The sequence below is a fragment of the Oncorhynchus masou genome, chromosome 4, assembly GCF_036934945.1.
Source record: "Oncorhynchus masou masou isolate Uvic2021 chromosome 4, UVic_Omas_1.1, whole genome shotgun sequence".
In the NCBI taxonomy this organism is placed as follows: Eukaryota; Metazoa; Chordata; class Actinopteri; order Salmoniformes; family Salmonidae; genus Oncorhynchus; species Oncorhynchus masou.
The window spans coordinates 4,783,152-4,800,678 of record NC_088215.1 but is presented as its reverse complement, the minus strand read 5'-3'; the positions used below and the strand labels follow the sequence as shown (position 1 = coordinate 4,800,678).

The 17,527-nt window shown below is 40.4% G+C and overlaps 1 protein-coding gene across 2 annotated transcripts in view; it reads left to right on the top strand.

The window, feature by feature from the left end:
* The window catches only part of LOC135521950 (spectrin beta chain, non-erythrocytic 1-like), a 110,527-nt gene that overhangs the window by 8,439 nt on the left and 84,561 nt on the right, over positions 1 to 17,527 (top strand). For both annotated transcript variants that reach the window (XM_064947777.1, XM_064947793.1), the window contains exon 2: positions 13,522 to 13,737. In XM_064947777.1, the coding sequence (XP_064803849.1) occupies positions 13,587 to 13,737 (151 nt within the window). In that variant the 5' untranslated portion in view covers positions 13,522 to 13,586. The remainder of the gene's footprint in view (positions 1 to 13,521; positions 13,738 to 17,527) is intronic.

Genomic DNA, 17,527 nt, shown 5'->3' with positions numbered 1-17,527 from the left:
TCACAAACTATCCCTCTAATGCTGAGTGCCAAGCAGAAAGGCATATTAGGTCCCATGTTTAGTCTTTGGTATGACTCGACCAGGGATTGAACCCCCAAACAATGTTGATGCGGACCATCTAACCCAGGGTTTCCCAAATTCAGTCCTCAGGACCCCAAAAAAGGGTGCACTTTTTTCCCTTCCCCATGGCACTACACAGTTGATTCAAATAATCAACTAATCATCAAGCTTTGATCATTTGTATCAGCTGTGTAGTGTTAGGGCAAAAAAACAAAACGTGCACCCCTTTGGGCCACGAGGACCGAGTTTGGGAAACGCTGCTCTAACCACAAGGCCACAGAGTTGATCAAATCTACAGTCGTGGCCAAAAGTTTTGAGAATGACACAAATATTAATTTCCACAAAGTTAGCTACTTCAGTGTCTTTAGATATTTTTCTCAGATGTTACTATGGAATACTGAAGTATAATTACAAGCATTTTATAAGTGTCAAAGGCTTTTATTGACAATTACATGAAGTTGATGCAAAGAGTCAATATTTGCAGTGTTGACCCTTCTTTTTCAAGACCTCTGTAATTAACCTCTGTCAATTAACTTCTGGGCCACATCCTGACTGATGGCAACCCATTCTTGCATGATCAATGCTTGGAGTTTGTCAGAATTTGTGGGTTTTTGTTTGTCCACCCGCCTCTTGAGGATTGACCACAAGTTCTCAATGGGATTAAGGTCTGGGAAATTTCCTGGCCATGGACCCAAAATATCGATGTTTTGTTCCCTGAGCCACTTACTTATCACTTTTGCCTTATGGCAAGGTGCTCCATCATGCTGGAAAAGGCATTGTTCTGGATGGTTGGGAGAAGTTGCTCACGGAGGATGCGTTGGTACCATTCTTTATTCATGGCTGTGTTCTTAGGCAAAATTGTGAGTGAGCCCACTCCCTTGGCTGAGAAGCAAACCCACACAAGAATGGTCTCAGGATGCTTTACAGTTGGCATGACACAGGACTGATGGTCGCACTCACCTTGTCTTCTCCGGACAAGCTTTTTTCCGGATGCCCCAAACAATCGGAAAGAGGATTCATCAGAGAAAATGACTTTACCCCAGTCCTCAGCAGTCCAATCCCTGTACCTTTTGCAGAATATCAGTCTGTTCTTGATGTTTTTCCTGGAGAGAAGTGGCTTCTTTGCTGCCCTTCTTGACTCCAGGCCATCCTCCAAAAGTTTTTGCCTCACTGTGCGTGCAGATGCACTCACACCTGCCTGCTGCCATTCTTGAGCAAGCTCTGTTCTGGTGGTGCCCCCCGATCCCGCAGCTGAATCAACTTTAGGAGACGGTCCTGGCACTTGCTGGACTTTCTTGGGCGCCCTGAAGCCGCCTTCACAACAATTGAACCGCTCTCCTTGAAGTTCTTGATGATCCGATAAATGGTTGATTTAGGTGCAATCTTACTGGCAGCAATATCCTTGCCTGTGAAGCCCTTTTTGTGCAAAGCAATGATGACAGCACGTATTTCCTTGCAGGTAACCATGGTTGACAGAGGAAGAACAATGATTCCTTTTGAAGCTTCCAGTCTGTTATTCGAACTCAATCAGCATGACAGTGATCTCCATCCTTGTCCTCGTCAACACTCACACCTGTGTTAACGAGGTAATCACTGACATGATGTCAGCTGGTCCTTTTGTGGCAGGGCTGAAATGCATAACATTCTGCAAATTGCCATCATACAGACTGAGGCAGCAGACTTTGTGAAAATTAATATTTGTCATTCTCAAAACTTTTGGCCACGACTGTAGTTTGGAACCACAATCCAGTTTGGGACCAGATTGTCACAAATTATATAATGTATCCTTATCACCTAATCAAAGTATTGGTAACAAACCAACATTATCAGCCATTTGTTTCTGGCCTTAGCCTTAGACCTCTCTCTGGAATGTGGCTATCACCTCCTCTGGCCAATAATACAACCCAGAGGAAGGAGGTGATGATGCTCCCTCCCTGGTCTCTTCCCACACCACTATCTGATCCCAGTGGTTCTCTACTCTTATAGGCATGGTAAATCTTGTTTCTTTCCAGTGGCTGATAAAGATATCATTGGTTACACCCAGGAGTGTTTTCTTTTTTAAGTAAATATTTGATCTTTGTTTTTCATTTAATGGGAAATTTACCTTTGTGGCTAATCCTTTATTTGGCAGTTGAATTTCAGCTAGTATTTACATCATGAACTGAAAAGTAATAATTTGGCCATTATTAGATAATTACCATTTTAACAGTTCATTTGTATGTAAATATTAATAACAAGTCAACAATAAAATAAAGCACAACCCAGGGCATTCAAAAAGTATTCAAACACCTTCACTTTTTCTACATTTTGTTAAGTTATAGCCAAGAAGCACCTTTGGCAGCGATTACAGCTTCAAGTCTTCTTGGGTATAAAGCTACACCTGTATTTGGGGCGTTTCTCACATTCCTCTCTGCAGATCATCTCAAGCTCTGTAATGTTGGATGTGGAGCATTACTGCATAGCCATTTTCAGGTCTCTCCAGAGATGTTTGATCAAGTTCAAGTCCGGGCTCTGGCTGAGCCACTCAAGGACATTCAGAAACTTGTACCAAAGCCACCCCTGCATTGTCTTGGCTGTGTGCTTAGGGTCATTGTTCTGTTGAAAGGTGAACCTTTGCCCCAGTCTGAGGTCCTGAGCACTCTGGAGCAGGTTTTCATCAAGGATATCTTTGTACTTTGCTCTGTTCATCTTTCCCCTGGATCCTGACTTGTCTCCCAGTCCCTGCCGCTAAAAAAACACCATGCTTCACCATAGGGATGGTATTGGCCAGGGATGAGCGGTGCCTGGTTTCCTCCAGACGTGATGCTTGGCATTCAGGCCAAAGAGTTCAATCTTGGTTTGCATCAGACCAGGGAATCTTGTTTCTCATGGTCTGCGAGTCCTTTAGGTGCCTTTTGATGAACTCCAAGCAGGCTGTTATGTGCCTTTTACTGAGGAGTGGCTTCCGTCTGGCCACTCTACCATAATGTCCTGATTGTTCTGCCATCTCCACAAAGGCACTCTGGATCTCTGTCCGAGTGACCATCGGGTTCTTGGTAACCTCCCTGAGCAAGTCCCTTCTCCCCCGGTTGCTCTGTTTGGCCAGGTGGCCAGCTCTAGGAAGAGTCTTTGTGATTCCAAACTTTTTCCGTTTAAGAATGATTGAGGCCACTGTGTTCTTGGGGTCCTTCAATGCTGTAGAAATGTTTTGGTACCCTTCCCCAGATCTGTACCTCGACACAATCCTGTCTAGGAGCTTTTACGGACAATTCCTTCGACCTCATGGCTTGATATTTGCTCTGACATGCACTGTCAACGGTGGGACCTTATATAGACAATTGTGTGTCTTTCTAAATCATGTCCAATCAATTGAATGTACCACAGGTGGACTCTAATCAAGTTGTAGCAAATATGGCCCACAGGCCCGCAAACCCATTCAGTCTGGCCCATGGGAGATTTGAGTGAGGTTTTTGGAGGTGGGGGAATTATTATTTTGGGACTCCAGGCCACACTTGAACTTCTAAAACTAGATAGAGAGTATGTACAAATTATAATGGACCTATATATTTTCAAATAACTGCCCTTTTTCTGTCCCGCAAATTGAATTTTTTACCCTTTACCAATGTGGCCCTCGAGCCAAAAAGTTTGTCCCACCCCTGGTATAGTCTGTGTCCTGATTCTTTCCTTGTATATATGACTATCAATTGACTAGATATGATTTAATGTTGGTGTATTATTTAGTGGTGCATGTGCCAGTAGTAACTGTGCAGAAACTCTGCAGATGAGTTCCATTTATTAAAAAAAATCACTCTTTTAAGAATGGATCGTACTTTACTAACATTCATGTAGCTCATATGAAAATTGAACATTTCTGCAATTTGTACCATTTTTCAAATATGTGTTTTCTGGACATGGTATACGTCAACAAGCTAAATTGAGAAAGTGATTAGCATAGTATGCCATTGACTGTAAATATAATAATATTTGAAGAGATACGGTCAGCTAAGGGGGCTGAAGGAAGCAGTTGACAAAGAACTGATTGGAAGGCTTGGATCTCTTCCTTGATAATCCTAGCTTGTGATGCATATGCTTTCATACATTAATGTCAATAGAAGATTTGCACTCAAAAACTTGAGTTACACAGGTGGATGTCAAAGTAAATTAGGATTCAGGGCTGAGTGAGACATTGTATTATGGGGACTCCCAAAGCCTCCTGTAAACCAAAGCCCAATATCATCATCTGGAATGCACAAAATAGCAGTGTTTGTGTACAAACCAGAAAGGTACCGAAAGAGCATCATGGGATGTCTGCTGCAGAGGTGTGGACTCGAGTCACATGACTTGGACTCGAGTCACAAATATGATGACTTGTAACTCGACTTTGACTTTAACACCAATGACTTGTGACTTAACTTGGACTTGAGCCTTTTAACTCGAACTGACTTGATACCCTCCCCAAGCCAAAATAAAAAAAATGATGCTATTAAAAAAAAGTGTGCAGCGCATCAACTCTTCATTTAACTGATTGCAGTTTGAATCAGACATCAGCCAATCAAATTGTGCCAGCTGAGAAAACGTTGCACGTGGCAGTGCAGAGGAACGTCGGCGGGTGAATTCAGACGGAGCCCTTGGAAAGATGATATCCAAAATTATTATTTTCGGATATAAAGACTACGCTGTATCAACAAAAAACGGATTGCACCTTGCAAAACATGCGGGAAGAAAATTACAGACTGAGGCGCAATAACTTCCAACTTTGTTCAACATTTGAAGTTGCACAAAGAACGGTAAGTCGTGGCTAATATAGCCGACAGCTATATAGTTTATAACTTTGCTAGCGTAGCATGTAGGCTAACGTAACGTTAAATCAGTGAGCCTCCACACAGTGAGTCCGTGCGGGAACGTGATCATTGCACCCAAGATTGAGGTACAACTGGCTAGGCATTCGGTAGCCTAAATCCTGCCTGATGTTACTGCTGTTCCTAAAACCATTGACACACGTTAGCCTACTGTAACGACACGCAGAGAGGGTGTGTGTTAAGGTTGGGCGATTGTGTACAAGCCTACATCCCCCGATTGCGCCCCATAGCGATCCTCGATAGTCGATTGCTATTGGAGGGGGGGGGGGGGTCTTCCTCATGGCTACCCATGTATTTCCATGGAAATATAAAGTTGATTTGGAAAGTAATAAATATATATTTTTTAAAGCATTCATAATTTGCATAAATGTAATATACTAACTCTTACTCTTGTTAAAAATATGAAGTGGTTTTACATTTGGTGAAGAGAACATTTTGACTTGTTTAGGACTTGAGACTTGATTTGAGATTTGTCGGTCTTGACTCGGACTTGCCTGTTTTGACCTGGAACTTGACTTGAGTGGGAAGACTTGAGACTTACTTGTGACTTGTAAAACATTGACTTGGTCCCACCTCTGGACTCTGCTGTGGCTATTCCCTGACCCTGCGATTGAGAGGGCTTCCAAAAGTCCAGTGTTGTCCTTGATCTTTTAGAAGGTTACTTCAGCTACTCCCTTCAAGGTCCATAAAGCCGTCCTCAAGCATTGCCCTCCAGTGGCAGAGATACAGTACAGAGGGCGATGCAGACATTGCTGTTACTGTACGTCATCATGATGTTTCAGTCCCAGTTTTAATGTATATACTGTAGTCTCACATTGCCTTGGTGTAAGAGACTTTTAACAGTATACAGTATTTCCATTAGTTAAGTGTTGTTGCCTTGATCTAGACCTACACTAGGATACATGTTTGTAATGATGGGCATATGATGCACAAAGAATGACAATAGTAACACTGTGACTACTAGTCTCACTCTGCACATGAATTGGTTTGTGTACTTCAATCAATTTGATTGAAATTATTTTTTTAATTGTGCCTTGTTTGGCACAAATCTACCTACACCATTTATAAACAATCTAGTTTCAAATCCTACTCGGAGCAATTTTATCTCTTGCAGCACATATGCAGTAGAATATAAATGAGTGCCTTCTGTAAGGGCCTTGTTCTATGTGCGTCATGCTAAAAAGCTGTAGCACTGCTGAAGCAAGCACTTGCGCTAACACATTCCATGCATGTGTGTCCAGTTAGTAGGAGACCATCCCAAAATATAATTGCCTGATATGCTAGTGATGCGTTACAAAAAGCAAGTCCTACAGTAATATGGTCAGCTGCAAACTGCATGCCATGGATAGCATACATGTTTGAATGCACAAAGACTGAGTGGCATGATGTCTCTACTGTTGCATTAAACAGAGGTAGTGAAGGGGAGCTTAACAATAGATGCAATCTGTATCCATAGCACCAATATGCGATGCAAGGTGTAGAGCAGCGTCTGTGTGGGTGTGTGGAGACACACAATCAGATTTGTTGTGTGTGTGTGTTTGGGAAGGGGAGGTGTGATGTAACAAGGATTGTCTGGTAGCTTAATACATTGAAAAATGTGTACATATTGTATGTTCTAGTAGAATGTCCTGCTTGCAAAGTAAATAATTTGTTTTGTGATTGCCACGTAGATTTTAAACATGCTGTCACATCTGCTCCTGCTCCTCTCCTCCGGCATACAACCTCGCCAGAGTACTAACCACCGGTCCTGGGATTCATCATTACGCACATCTGGCACTCTTCATTACGTGCACCTGTTCATCTTTATAATCATTATGATCATTAGGATTCACATCTGGACTCCATTACCTTCATCATTTCACACCTGGACTCCATCACTTCATCATTTCCTCCCCTTTATATGTCACTCTCCCATGTTCGCTCACCAGCTGGTATTGTTCTTGTGTATCGGCGTACTGCCTTATGTTAGTGTCATTGTTTTATTAAAACGTTTCACCTGCTTCCGACCGCCCCATCATTACACATGCATACCCTCAGCTTAACACTAGCTTAGAAACACGCAGCACTGTCATGGTGAGTGATGCCAGACGGTTGCTATATCATGAAAGTATGGCCTTCATTCCCCTCTTGTCCAGACAGCTCTTACATGACGGACATTGTGAAGAGTAGATGGTAAACGATAGCTTCAGACTGAACCGGGCCACACAACAGCAAACTGTTAGATAGCGGAAAGGTTGCTGGGTGTATAGCACTCCATGGTGATTTGCCAAGCTAGTATCCAAGCTGTTGCAATTTCTGCTATTGCTCAGAGTGAGGGGGTGGATGCAGTCTAGTTTCATAGACTAGACGTAACATAGTAAATGTAAATCCGGGACACTCAAATAGTTTGGAATGTTTACATAAGACAGAAGGTTACTTAAGGCAAAACCAAAGGTAGGGTGGTTGGTCGAGATGGATGAGTAGGCGTATATAACGTGAACGTCCAGCAACCCAAACGTTGCATGTTCAAATCTAATCAAGGACAACTTTAGCATGTTAGCTAATTAGCAACTTTTCAACTACTTTTTTAGCTACTTTGCAACTACTTAGCATGTTAGCTTACCCTAATCTTAAAACACTTTAATCCCCTACAGTCGATGTCCGTGCCCCTGCAGAAATCTAATTAGGATCATTTAAAAAATCGCCACCAAAATCCTTTTGTTTAAGGTAGAGATATCTGATTTTTTGCATGAGCAAAAAAGGATAGGATTAACCGTAACCCCTAGCCTAGCTAACGTTAGCCACAACAAATTGGAATTCGTGAACCAATAACTTTAGCAAATTTGTAACATATTGTAAAAATTGCAATTAGTAACATATTGTAAAAATTGCAATTAGTAACATATTGTAAAAATTGCAATTAGTAACATATTGTACGAATTGCCATTCATAACATCCACAAATTAATACATACCATATGAAACGTAACATATCATTGGAGTATTCCGGATTTTTATTTACTGGATTTACATACCATCTGAATAGTGTGTGAATGTCATGATACTTTTTCTTAGGGGAGGAGGCAGGTGGAACATTCAGATTTTGAATGTACCCCATATCCACAGTATGTGGAATGTGTGTAAATAGGATGTATCCCATCAATGGAGGTGCCATGTAACTGGCATGTATCTTTTGTAGCCTGCTCCCATTCTGTGAAGTAAACATGATGAAAATGAATGAACGTTAGCCTCACGATCTGTACAAATAAATCGAAAAAAACATTTTTTTGGTTGATATTCTATGATTGCACCATCTCTGATCAATGTGGATCTCAGTTCCCTAGTTGGTGAAATTATGGCTGTGAGTGAAATATCCTTACATTTATAGTTTAGTCATTTAGCAGATGCTCTTATCCAGTGTGACTAACAGGAGAAATTATGGTTGAGTTCCTTACTAACCGTGGTAAAAAAAAATGAATCTTGAAAATGAATCTTTCACTCGATTCTTCGCGTGTGCACAGCCCATAGCCAGGCAGTGTTGCAGCGCGAGGTGGAATAGCCTATATGGGATTTGTAGTTCTTTGACTTTGTGCGATTAACAAAACGGCAGAAATACTTTGAAATACTTTCACTTAGTTGGGGATCTTTTTGATTTACATTTGGTTGAGTTGTCAACTAATGTGAATTTAACATGAAATCAACAAAACATGTCACCATGTCATTGGATTTAAATTTGGGTGGAAAAAAAAAGAAATTCCCTTACGTTGGTGACTTTTTGCAAATCCAATTAGTTTTCCACGTTGATTCAACGGCATCACTTTGATCTTTTTTAAAACTATGTGGAAACAACATTGGTTCAACCAGTTTTTTCTGAGTGGTTAGTTTCATGTTATTCCTTTCTGAAATTAGCAGATGGAAAGGTTTATAGTGAATTTTATGCTATATTGAGGGCAAGGAGTACATGTTGACTTGCAGGAAACATCTGTACACACACCAAGGAATTTAAGAAACCCATTCAGTATTTGGCATAAGACCACACTACAAATAATAAGGAATGAACAGATTAATCTACTAGCTGACCCCATACAGTCTGGCCTGACCTGATCTGAAGAATGACCTTTGACCTAAACTCACCCAGCAAAAAGTATACCTGTATCTTAAAATGAACAATGCATCAGTTCTGCATTTGATATTTGCCATACTTTAGGTTTGACGGAAGTCTGTTTTTATATCTTAATTTTTACACAGGTTTAGGGAGTGTTTGGAGGGCTCATGTTACAAGTTCCATTAGAGGACCCTTATTAGCTCTTCTTTCCTTTCAGGACAATAAACAAATGCCATTTGTAGAGCTCCATACCAACCCATATCTCCTCTATTTCCTTGAGGGCTGATATCTCCTCTTACATACAGTAAATGTTAAGACCACTAATACGTAATTGCTAATGAACCTTTCGCTGAATCCTAGGACTTCTTATGATGAACAAAATGTATCTCCCCTTAAATCATTCCATTAAAACAGAACATTTATTTTGTATTAAGAATATGGATGAGGCCACCCGAGGGGTGCACTACAGACCTGGGTTAGATCCCAGGCTGTGTTACAGCCGGCCATGACTGGGAAACCCATGAGGCGGCGCACAATTGGCACAGGATGTCCTTGTCTCATCGCGCACTAGTGACTCCTTGTGGCAAGCTGACTTCAGTCGCCAGTTGCACGGTGTTTCCTCTGACACATTGGTGTGGCTGGCTACCGGGTTAAGCGAGCAATGTGTCAAGAAGCAGTGCGGCTTGACAGGGTCATGCTTCAGAGGGCGCATGGCTCTCGACCTCTCCTCCGGAGTCCGTACAATAGTTGCAGCGACGGGACAAGACTGTAACTACCAATTGGAGAAAATGGAGTAAAAGCACAAAAACAATTAAAGAATATGGATGGAAAAGTTTTATAAAGAAGACCTAAAAGATCAATACAGTACAGTTGAGCAGAAGTATTATCAATGATTGCCTTAAAGTGATTTGCATAATTTTAGCCAGTAGTTTTGAATGTAGTGATCAATGTGCCAAAACGGGTCCCTGAAGATTGTCCACAATTGTGTTCTACCTCATCTATGTCTTCTACAGTACCTCATCTCCCTCATATATGTTATGTCCTGCATTTATTTTTTTTTGTATATGTTGCGAATTCCAATTCGTACAATATGCTATGAATTTGAAAGTGCTTAAGATCCCGGACTACATCTTTTAAATTATTTGAATTATTTTTTACAAATTAAAGACTGAGAACTTGAATTGTAATGTTTAGATAACTGGTCAAATATAGACATGAGCTGTGTTGTTATCCAGCTAATGAAATTGGCTGAGTTGAATAGTCTTTGGCAGTCCTAGGTGCAGGTTATCATTTTTTGTCATGAAACTTGTTCTGGAGGCAGCTCTGCAGAGTCATCACTAGCTGGTACATCCACAAAGTCATACAATCTGATATTTTAAACCTAACCTTAAACTGCTAATGACTAACCTTAAATGAAGACCAAAAAGTTCATTTTAGTTTTCATGAATAGTTACAATATAGCCAATTTGGACTTTGCAGCTGGCCTATCTAAAGGAAATCACTCAGTTCTGCCTCCAGGACAAGACTCATGACAATAAACGTCAACCTGCGTCCTAGGTGCGTCACAAACAGCCCTCTATTCTCTTTATTGTGCATTACTTTTGACCAGGGCCCATAGGGCACTAAATATGCAAAAGGGTGCCATTTGGGACTCATCCCTAGTCAGGGGAGGGATACAGGGGATACACAATGTATCAGGCGAGGAGGAAACGGCTGAGACAATCTATAGACAACTACTAATGTTTACAGGAAGAGGATTGCAGTTTCTACTGAATGTAAGCAGATAGGGCAAAGTGGGTAAAACGCAGCCATAGTCACTGTGGGGGGCCTCTGGTTAGGGAAACAAAGTACATACTGGTATGTACACTGCTGCTTCCATCAAATCTACTGTAGCAGCTGTGATGATGGTGATGATAATAATGATGCCCTCTGTCTCTTTATTTTATTCTTTATCATTCTTTATTCTAGAGTATGAGGCCTATTTTCAAAAGCTTCGGATGGGAGTATTATTAGTTTATTTATTATATACACTAGCAGTCAAAAGTTTGGATACACCTACTCATTCGAGAGTTTATTTATTTTTACTATTTTCTACATTGTAGAATAATAGTGAAGACATCACAACCATGAAATAACACAAATGGAATCATGTAGTAACTAAAGTGTTAAACAAATCAAATTATTTTTTATATTCTTCAAAGTAGCCACCCTTGCCTTGATGACAGCTTTGCATGCTCTTGGCATTCTCTCAACCAGCTTCATGAGGTAGTCACCTGGAATGCATTTCAATTAACAGGTGTGCCTTGTTAAAAGTTAATTTGTGCAATTTCTTTCCTTAATGCGTTTGAGCCAATCAGTTGTTGTGAAGATAGTCCTATTTGGTAAAAGACCAAGTCCATATTAAGGCAAGACCAGCTCAAATAAGCAAAGAGAAACGACAGTCCATCATTACTTTAAAACATGAAGGTCAGTTAATCCAGAAAATGTCAAGAACTTTTAAAGTTTCTTCAAGTGCAGTCGCAAAAACCATCAAGCGCTATGATGAAACTGGTTCCCATGAAGACCGTCATAGGAAAGGAAGACCCAGAGTTAGCTTTGCTGCAGAAGATAACTCAAAATTAACTTAACTGCACCTCAGATTGTAGCCCAAATAAATGATTCACAGAGGTCAAATAACAGACACATCTTAACATCAACTGTTCAGAGGAGACTGCATGAATCAGGCCTTCATGGTCAAATTGCTGCAAATAAAGCCACTACTAAAGGACACCAATAAAAAGAAGAGACTTGCTTGGGCCAAGAAACATGAGCAATGAACATTTGAATGGTGGAAATCATCTGTCCTTTAGTCTGAGTCCAAATGTGAGATTTTTGGTTCCAACGGCCATGTCTTTGTGAGACGCAGATTAGGTAAACGGATGATCTCCACATGTGTAGTTCCCACCGTGAAGCATGGAGGAGGTACGATGGTGTAGGGGTGCTTTTCTGGTGATAGTCAGTGATTTATTTAGAATTCAAGGCACACTTAAACAGCATGGCTACCACAGCATTCTGCAGTGATACTCCATCCCATCTGGTTTGTGCTTAGTGGGACTATCATTTGTTTTTCAACAGGACAATGACCCAACACACATCCAGGCTGAGTAAGGGCTATTTGACCAAGAAGGAGAGTGATGGGGTGCTGCATCAGATGACCTGGCCTCCACAATCACCCGACCTCAACACAATTGAGATGGTTTGGGATGAGTTAGACTATGTGGGAACTCCTTCAAGACTGATGGAAAAGCATTCCAGGTGAAGCTGGTTGAGAGAATTCCAAGGGAAACACTCTCAACAATAGAGGACTGCAAATCTAGGAGAGGGAAAATACCTGTGGAAGAGTAAAGTTTTTGGGGAGTTTGATATACCAATATCTCGCTTTGTCAAACAGCAGTTCCTCTCCTTGTCACTATTAATGATGACTAACATAATACAATCTGGTGTCAATACATTTATTTTAAATAAAGAGCTCAGGACTTTCAGGGTAGCTATATTTAAAAATGGAAATATAATATTTTGAATCTAATGCTGCCATCGACTTTATATATATCACAGAGACTGAAATATAACAAAACGGTTTGACATAGAAACACAGAATTTTCGTTGTTTAATTTGTATTATCTTTATTAATGATAAATGTGAAAATTATGAATAACTTTCCACCCATGATGCCAACGAGGGTGCTTTTGGTCATTGATTGCAGGAAAGGGCTACCCTGATTGAATGTGGTATATTTGATAGAAAACATTCTGGTAGAAGTGAGTCTTGGGTTTTACCAGAAGATGGCACTGTGTGTCTTGATAAGTTTTGTCCTTAGGCATCAGCAACACATTGCTGGCTAATTCACTTTGAGTGGGGTAACACAACTTACATTTGTAACACTGTTGTCTCCATTTCACTATAATGTAATTTCTATTATGACAAAATGTGTCATTGTCATTCAATTTCTCACTTTTCACAAATCTGTAATTGTGTTTAAATCCTTGACATATTTGGAAAATGTGATTAAACCAAGAGATAGACATTGTGTCCTATTGCTCCATTTGTTTACCTATGAGCCATGTTTAGGAAACTAACCGAGAGTATAGCGTGAAAAATCAGGCTGAAATCTTACTCAAAATATCTCCATAGTTGCCCTTATACAATGGTTGCGTTCCAGGGCATCTTTTCTGTAGTCGTGCTGCACAGATGATCAGATCTCACAACCACATTAATATGATACAGCAATATTTTGAGATGCACAGCATAACAGCATATAGACAACTTGGAACGCCATCTACAATATGTAATTCCACTGCTGGGAGAAGTTCACCCCAGATACAGAACTAGAATCAGCTTCCCCTCCCACAACCCTAACCACAAACCATTAGAGGGGAATATGCTAAACTGACCGAAGATCAGTATCTCGGGGCAACTTCATCCTACACCTAATACAGCTCTGGTGTCCTAACTGAGTGTGGCGTGTATGTGAACATGTCTCTCTCTGTTTCTGTGATTGCAGGGCCTCATCAGAAGCCACTGATGAAGAAGTGTAATCGGTGAAAAGGTCAGAGGTGAAAGGTCAGGATGACGACCGTAGCCGCGGAATATGAACACATGGAGATCACGCAGCAGTACGGTAGCAGCGACACGGTCAACAACCGCTGGGATGAGGAGTGGGATAATGAGAACAGCTCGGCTCGCCTGTTCGAGCGCTCGCGCATCAAGGCCCTGGCAGGTGAGTGAGGAGGAGAGGAGAGAGAGTGTCAGGATAACCCCTGTTGCTGGCATTGCATTTACTTAATCTCATAGAATAGCAATGGTTGTATGATGATGTACACCTGGACTTCGATTCAAATACCATTCAAAATACTGTAGCTCTGCTTGCCTGATGCAATGAAACCAATACAAATGATCCCAAAAGTGCAAACTCCACCCACCTGGCACTCCAGGCAGGCAAAGCAAATGCTCAAAGTAGATGTTTGCAGACAGATACAGGAAGATATGGAAGAAACCTCTTTGAAACTGCTCGGCGACCACATCGTTAATTTGTATATAGCTCAATGTGTGTTGAGAAATTCAACTCAGAAAATAAGAAGTGATCATTTGGTGCACATTTGTAAGCAATTATTGTTGGCGGTAATAGAAGAATAGTTGTGACTTTCTACCATTGAGCTGTTTTTAATGGGAGATTATGTACAAAATCCCCATGGCAAAGTCACCGATGCTTACTGGAACAGAGAGAGTTTCAATAGGTAAATGCCTGCACAGAACCAGAAGCCAACCCAGCAATTAAGCAAAGTGTTTTGACAAGAGAGAAAAAAATGATAAAAAATAGAAATGAGAAAGTGTTCCTTGGTTTCTCTTCTTTCTGGCCGGAAACTACAAACTCGAAAGAAAAAAACCCCCTCTGCATTCCGATGAGCATCCTGCTTCTCACATGACTGTGTTTTCCTGCATTCCTGCCCAGCGGAGCATACGCCTCTCCCCGCCTCCACTTGCTGCAGTCAAGAGTGTCTTCAATGGCTACATGAACACCTACCTACTAGTAACAGGCGCCTTGGGTTGAATCGAAAATGGGTCATTCTGCTATTAAACCTTGTTCTGCTTTGTAAAATGAGAATGAAGTCAACGGAAAATGAATTCAAAACATTTGATTGAAGATGGCCCGCTTGATGTTTACAGTAATGGTGTTACTATTGCATCTGAAAATCATCTTGCCCCATATGACTCAAACATTAACATCATTACATTCCCAGTGGCTTGGTAACTCTGTAACCCCCCACCCACACACACACACATGCCCACACGAGCAGCCAACATACTCTGTAAAGTTGCAATATGCAGAATGCAGAAATCGCTGCAACGTTTCCTGGTTGCTAAAACTCTAATAGCTCACCTGATTTCAGTTTATGTGACAAAATAAGATAGTATAGTGTAGAGAGTCATTATGCCTTATAAACCACTGTAAATTATATTTTCCATAACCAAAAATATAAAACTGAAAGTTAAAAGATGCAAAAACAAAACTTAAGAACAGAAAGCATAGAAATAGTGGACATAGAACAGATCTACCGCTTCTTATACTTGTTTTCAAGTAGAATGATCAATCTATAATTCACATTTCTATGTCAATTTGGTCACCCAAAACGTTACATATTGCCACTTTAATGTGTACCATTTGGTTCAGCATCAGGCCCCCTGACAATGAATGGCAGGTCATCTCATTCATTTCAGGGTTGCCAGATTGAGTTGTATTATTTTAATTCCTTCAGGTGGATCACCAGATTAAAGAATGCTGGCTATGACCTCTCACAGGTGTAGCTGAATTGCAAAGACATCACCTTTTCCTTCACGTACTGACGTGGGGTGGCAATTTTTTATTTCTTCACAACCCAGCCGCATGGCCATGAGAGAGAAATACAGTACAATGCTCATTTTACAAATATGTAGTAGTAAGTAAGGTTTCATATTTTCCAGAGATTCTACCAATTTTCTATCCCGAGAAATTTCTGTTCCAACCAGAAGTGCTTAAAAGCATAGGAATATCTGGCACTGTAAATGGAGAAATATACACATTCATCTAAAGTTTTGTTTTTGTATTTGTTGCAATTTAATCAATTTAAAATCCTGTCAAAGTCACAAAACTGTTTTGATATATCTTAGTTTTAAGGTAGCCTAGGCCTATGAAGCACTGGCCGACTGGTAAAATATTATGAGGTCTAGTGAAAATTACATTTGTTTTTAGCCTACCTTTGACTGAAAGTTGTCAGACAGCTTGTTGACTCTTTTCTCTCCCCTTACACCTGTAAGGGAATTCCCCCCTGTATTGGACAAAAATGAATGGCAAACTATTGGCAGAGTACAAACCATGTACACATTGGTCAATACCACCCAAATCGGCGTTGATTCATGCAAAATGTACTTCAAATGCCATATGGCTATTGCCAGTTGGAACACTTCAAAAATCCAACAGGTGGCGTGTGCGCTCCACCGTGGTTTTTCATATTGAAAATGGACTCCAAGTCAACATCCAAAAGCCAAATTTTGAAAAAATGTATTTTTTGTCAAAAACTTATCACCCCTTAAAAAAGTGCTTTCTGGACCGTTTTTCGAAATTCTTTCGCTTTTTTTGTCAATTACACATGTGTAAGAACTGTATGAATATACTTTTGTCCAATTTTATTATCATAATGTTTTTATTTTTTTTACTTGCGCGTTATTGCATGTGTTTTCTCCATCTGCAATATGATTTTATAGGAAGTCAGAAGTCAAAAGTCAATAATTGCAAAATTTCATAAACTTCACACACCCCTAAAAAAGTGCTTTCTGGACCGTTTTTCGAAATTTTTTCGAATTTTGTGTCAATTACACACGTATAAGAACTGTATCAACATACTTTAGTCATATTTTATTATCATTTATTTATTTTTTTACTTGTGCATTAGGCATATGTTTTCTCCATTTGGAACATGATTTCATAAGAAGTCAAAAGTCAAAAATTGCTAAATTTCATAAACTTCACACACCCCTAAAAAAGTGCTTTCTGGACCGTTTTTCGAAATTCTTTAGAATTTTGTGTCAATTACACACGTATAAGAACTGTATCAACATACTTTAGTCATATTTTATTATCATACATTTTTTTTTTTTTACTTGTGCATAAGGCATATGTTTTGTGGGGGCCAAATGTCATAAGAAATTTGACATGCTCAAAAATCCTGCAGAAATGCAAAATTGACTGGCCTGATGAACTCGGGATGACCGGGCAGTGATTGTTGTTCCTTTCAAATCACTCGTGGTGTTGATTTCATCATGTCCATTTGTTTATGTTTTCTCACTTTTGCAAAGTCACTGTGCATTTGCAATATGGTTAACTGGGCATTCACCATCACCAATTTGTCATGCTATAAAAATCGTGCAGGAATGCCAAATTGACTGGCCCGATGAACTCGGGATGGCTGGGCAGTGATTCTGGTACCTCTCCATCGCTCATTAGGGTTGATTCCAGAATGTCCATTTGGTGATGTTTCTCACTCTTTCAAAGTCACTGTGCATTTGCCATATGGTTAACTGGGCATTCACCATCACCAATTTGTCATGCTATAAAAATCATGCAGGAATGCCAAATTGACTGGCCCGATGAACTCGGATGGCTGGGCAGTGATTCTGGTACCTCTCCATCGCTCGTTTGGGTTGATTTCAGAATGTCACTTTTGGTGATGGTACCTCACTGTTAAAACATATTGCAAATGTTTTCTCACTTTTGCAAAGTCACTGACAATTCGTGCAGGAATGCCAAATTGACTGGCCCGATGAACTCGGGATGGCTTGGCAGTGATTCTGGTACCTCTCCATCGCTCGTTTGGGTTGATTTCAGAATGTCCATTTGGTAATGTTTTCTCACCCTTTCAAAGTCACTGTGCATTTGCCATATGGTTAACTGGAAATTCACCATCACCAATTTGTCATGCTATAAAAATCGTGCAGGGATGCCAAATTCACTGGCCCGATGACCTTGGGATGGC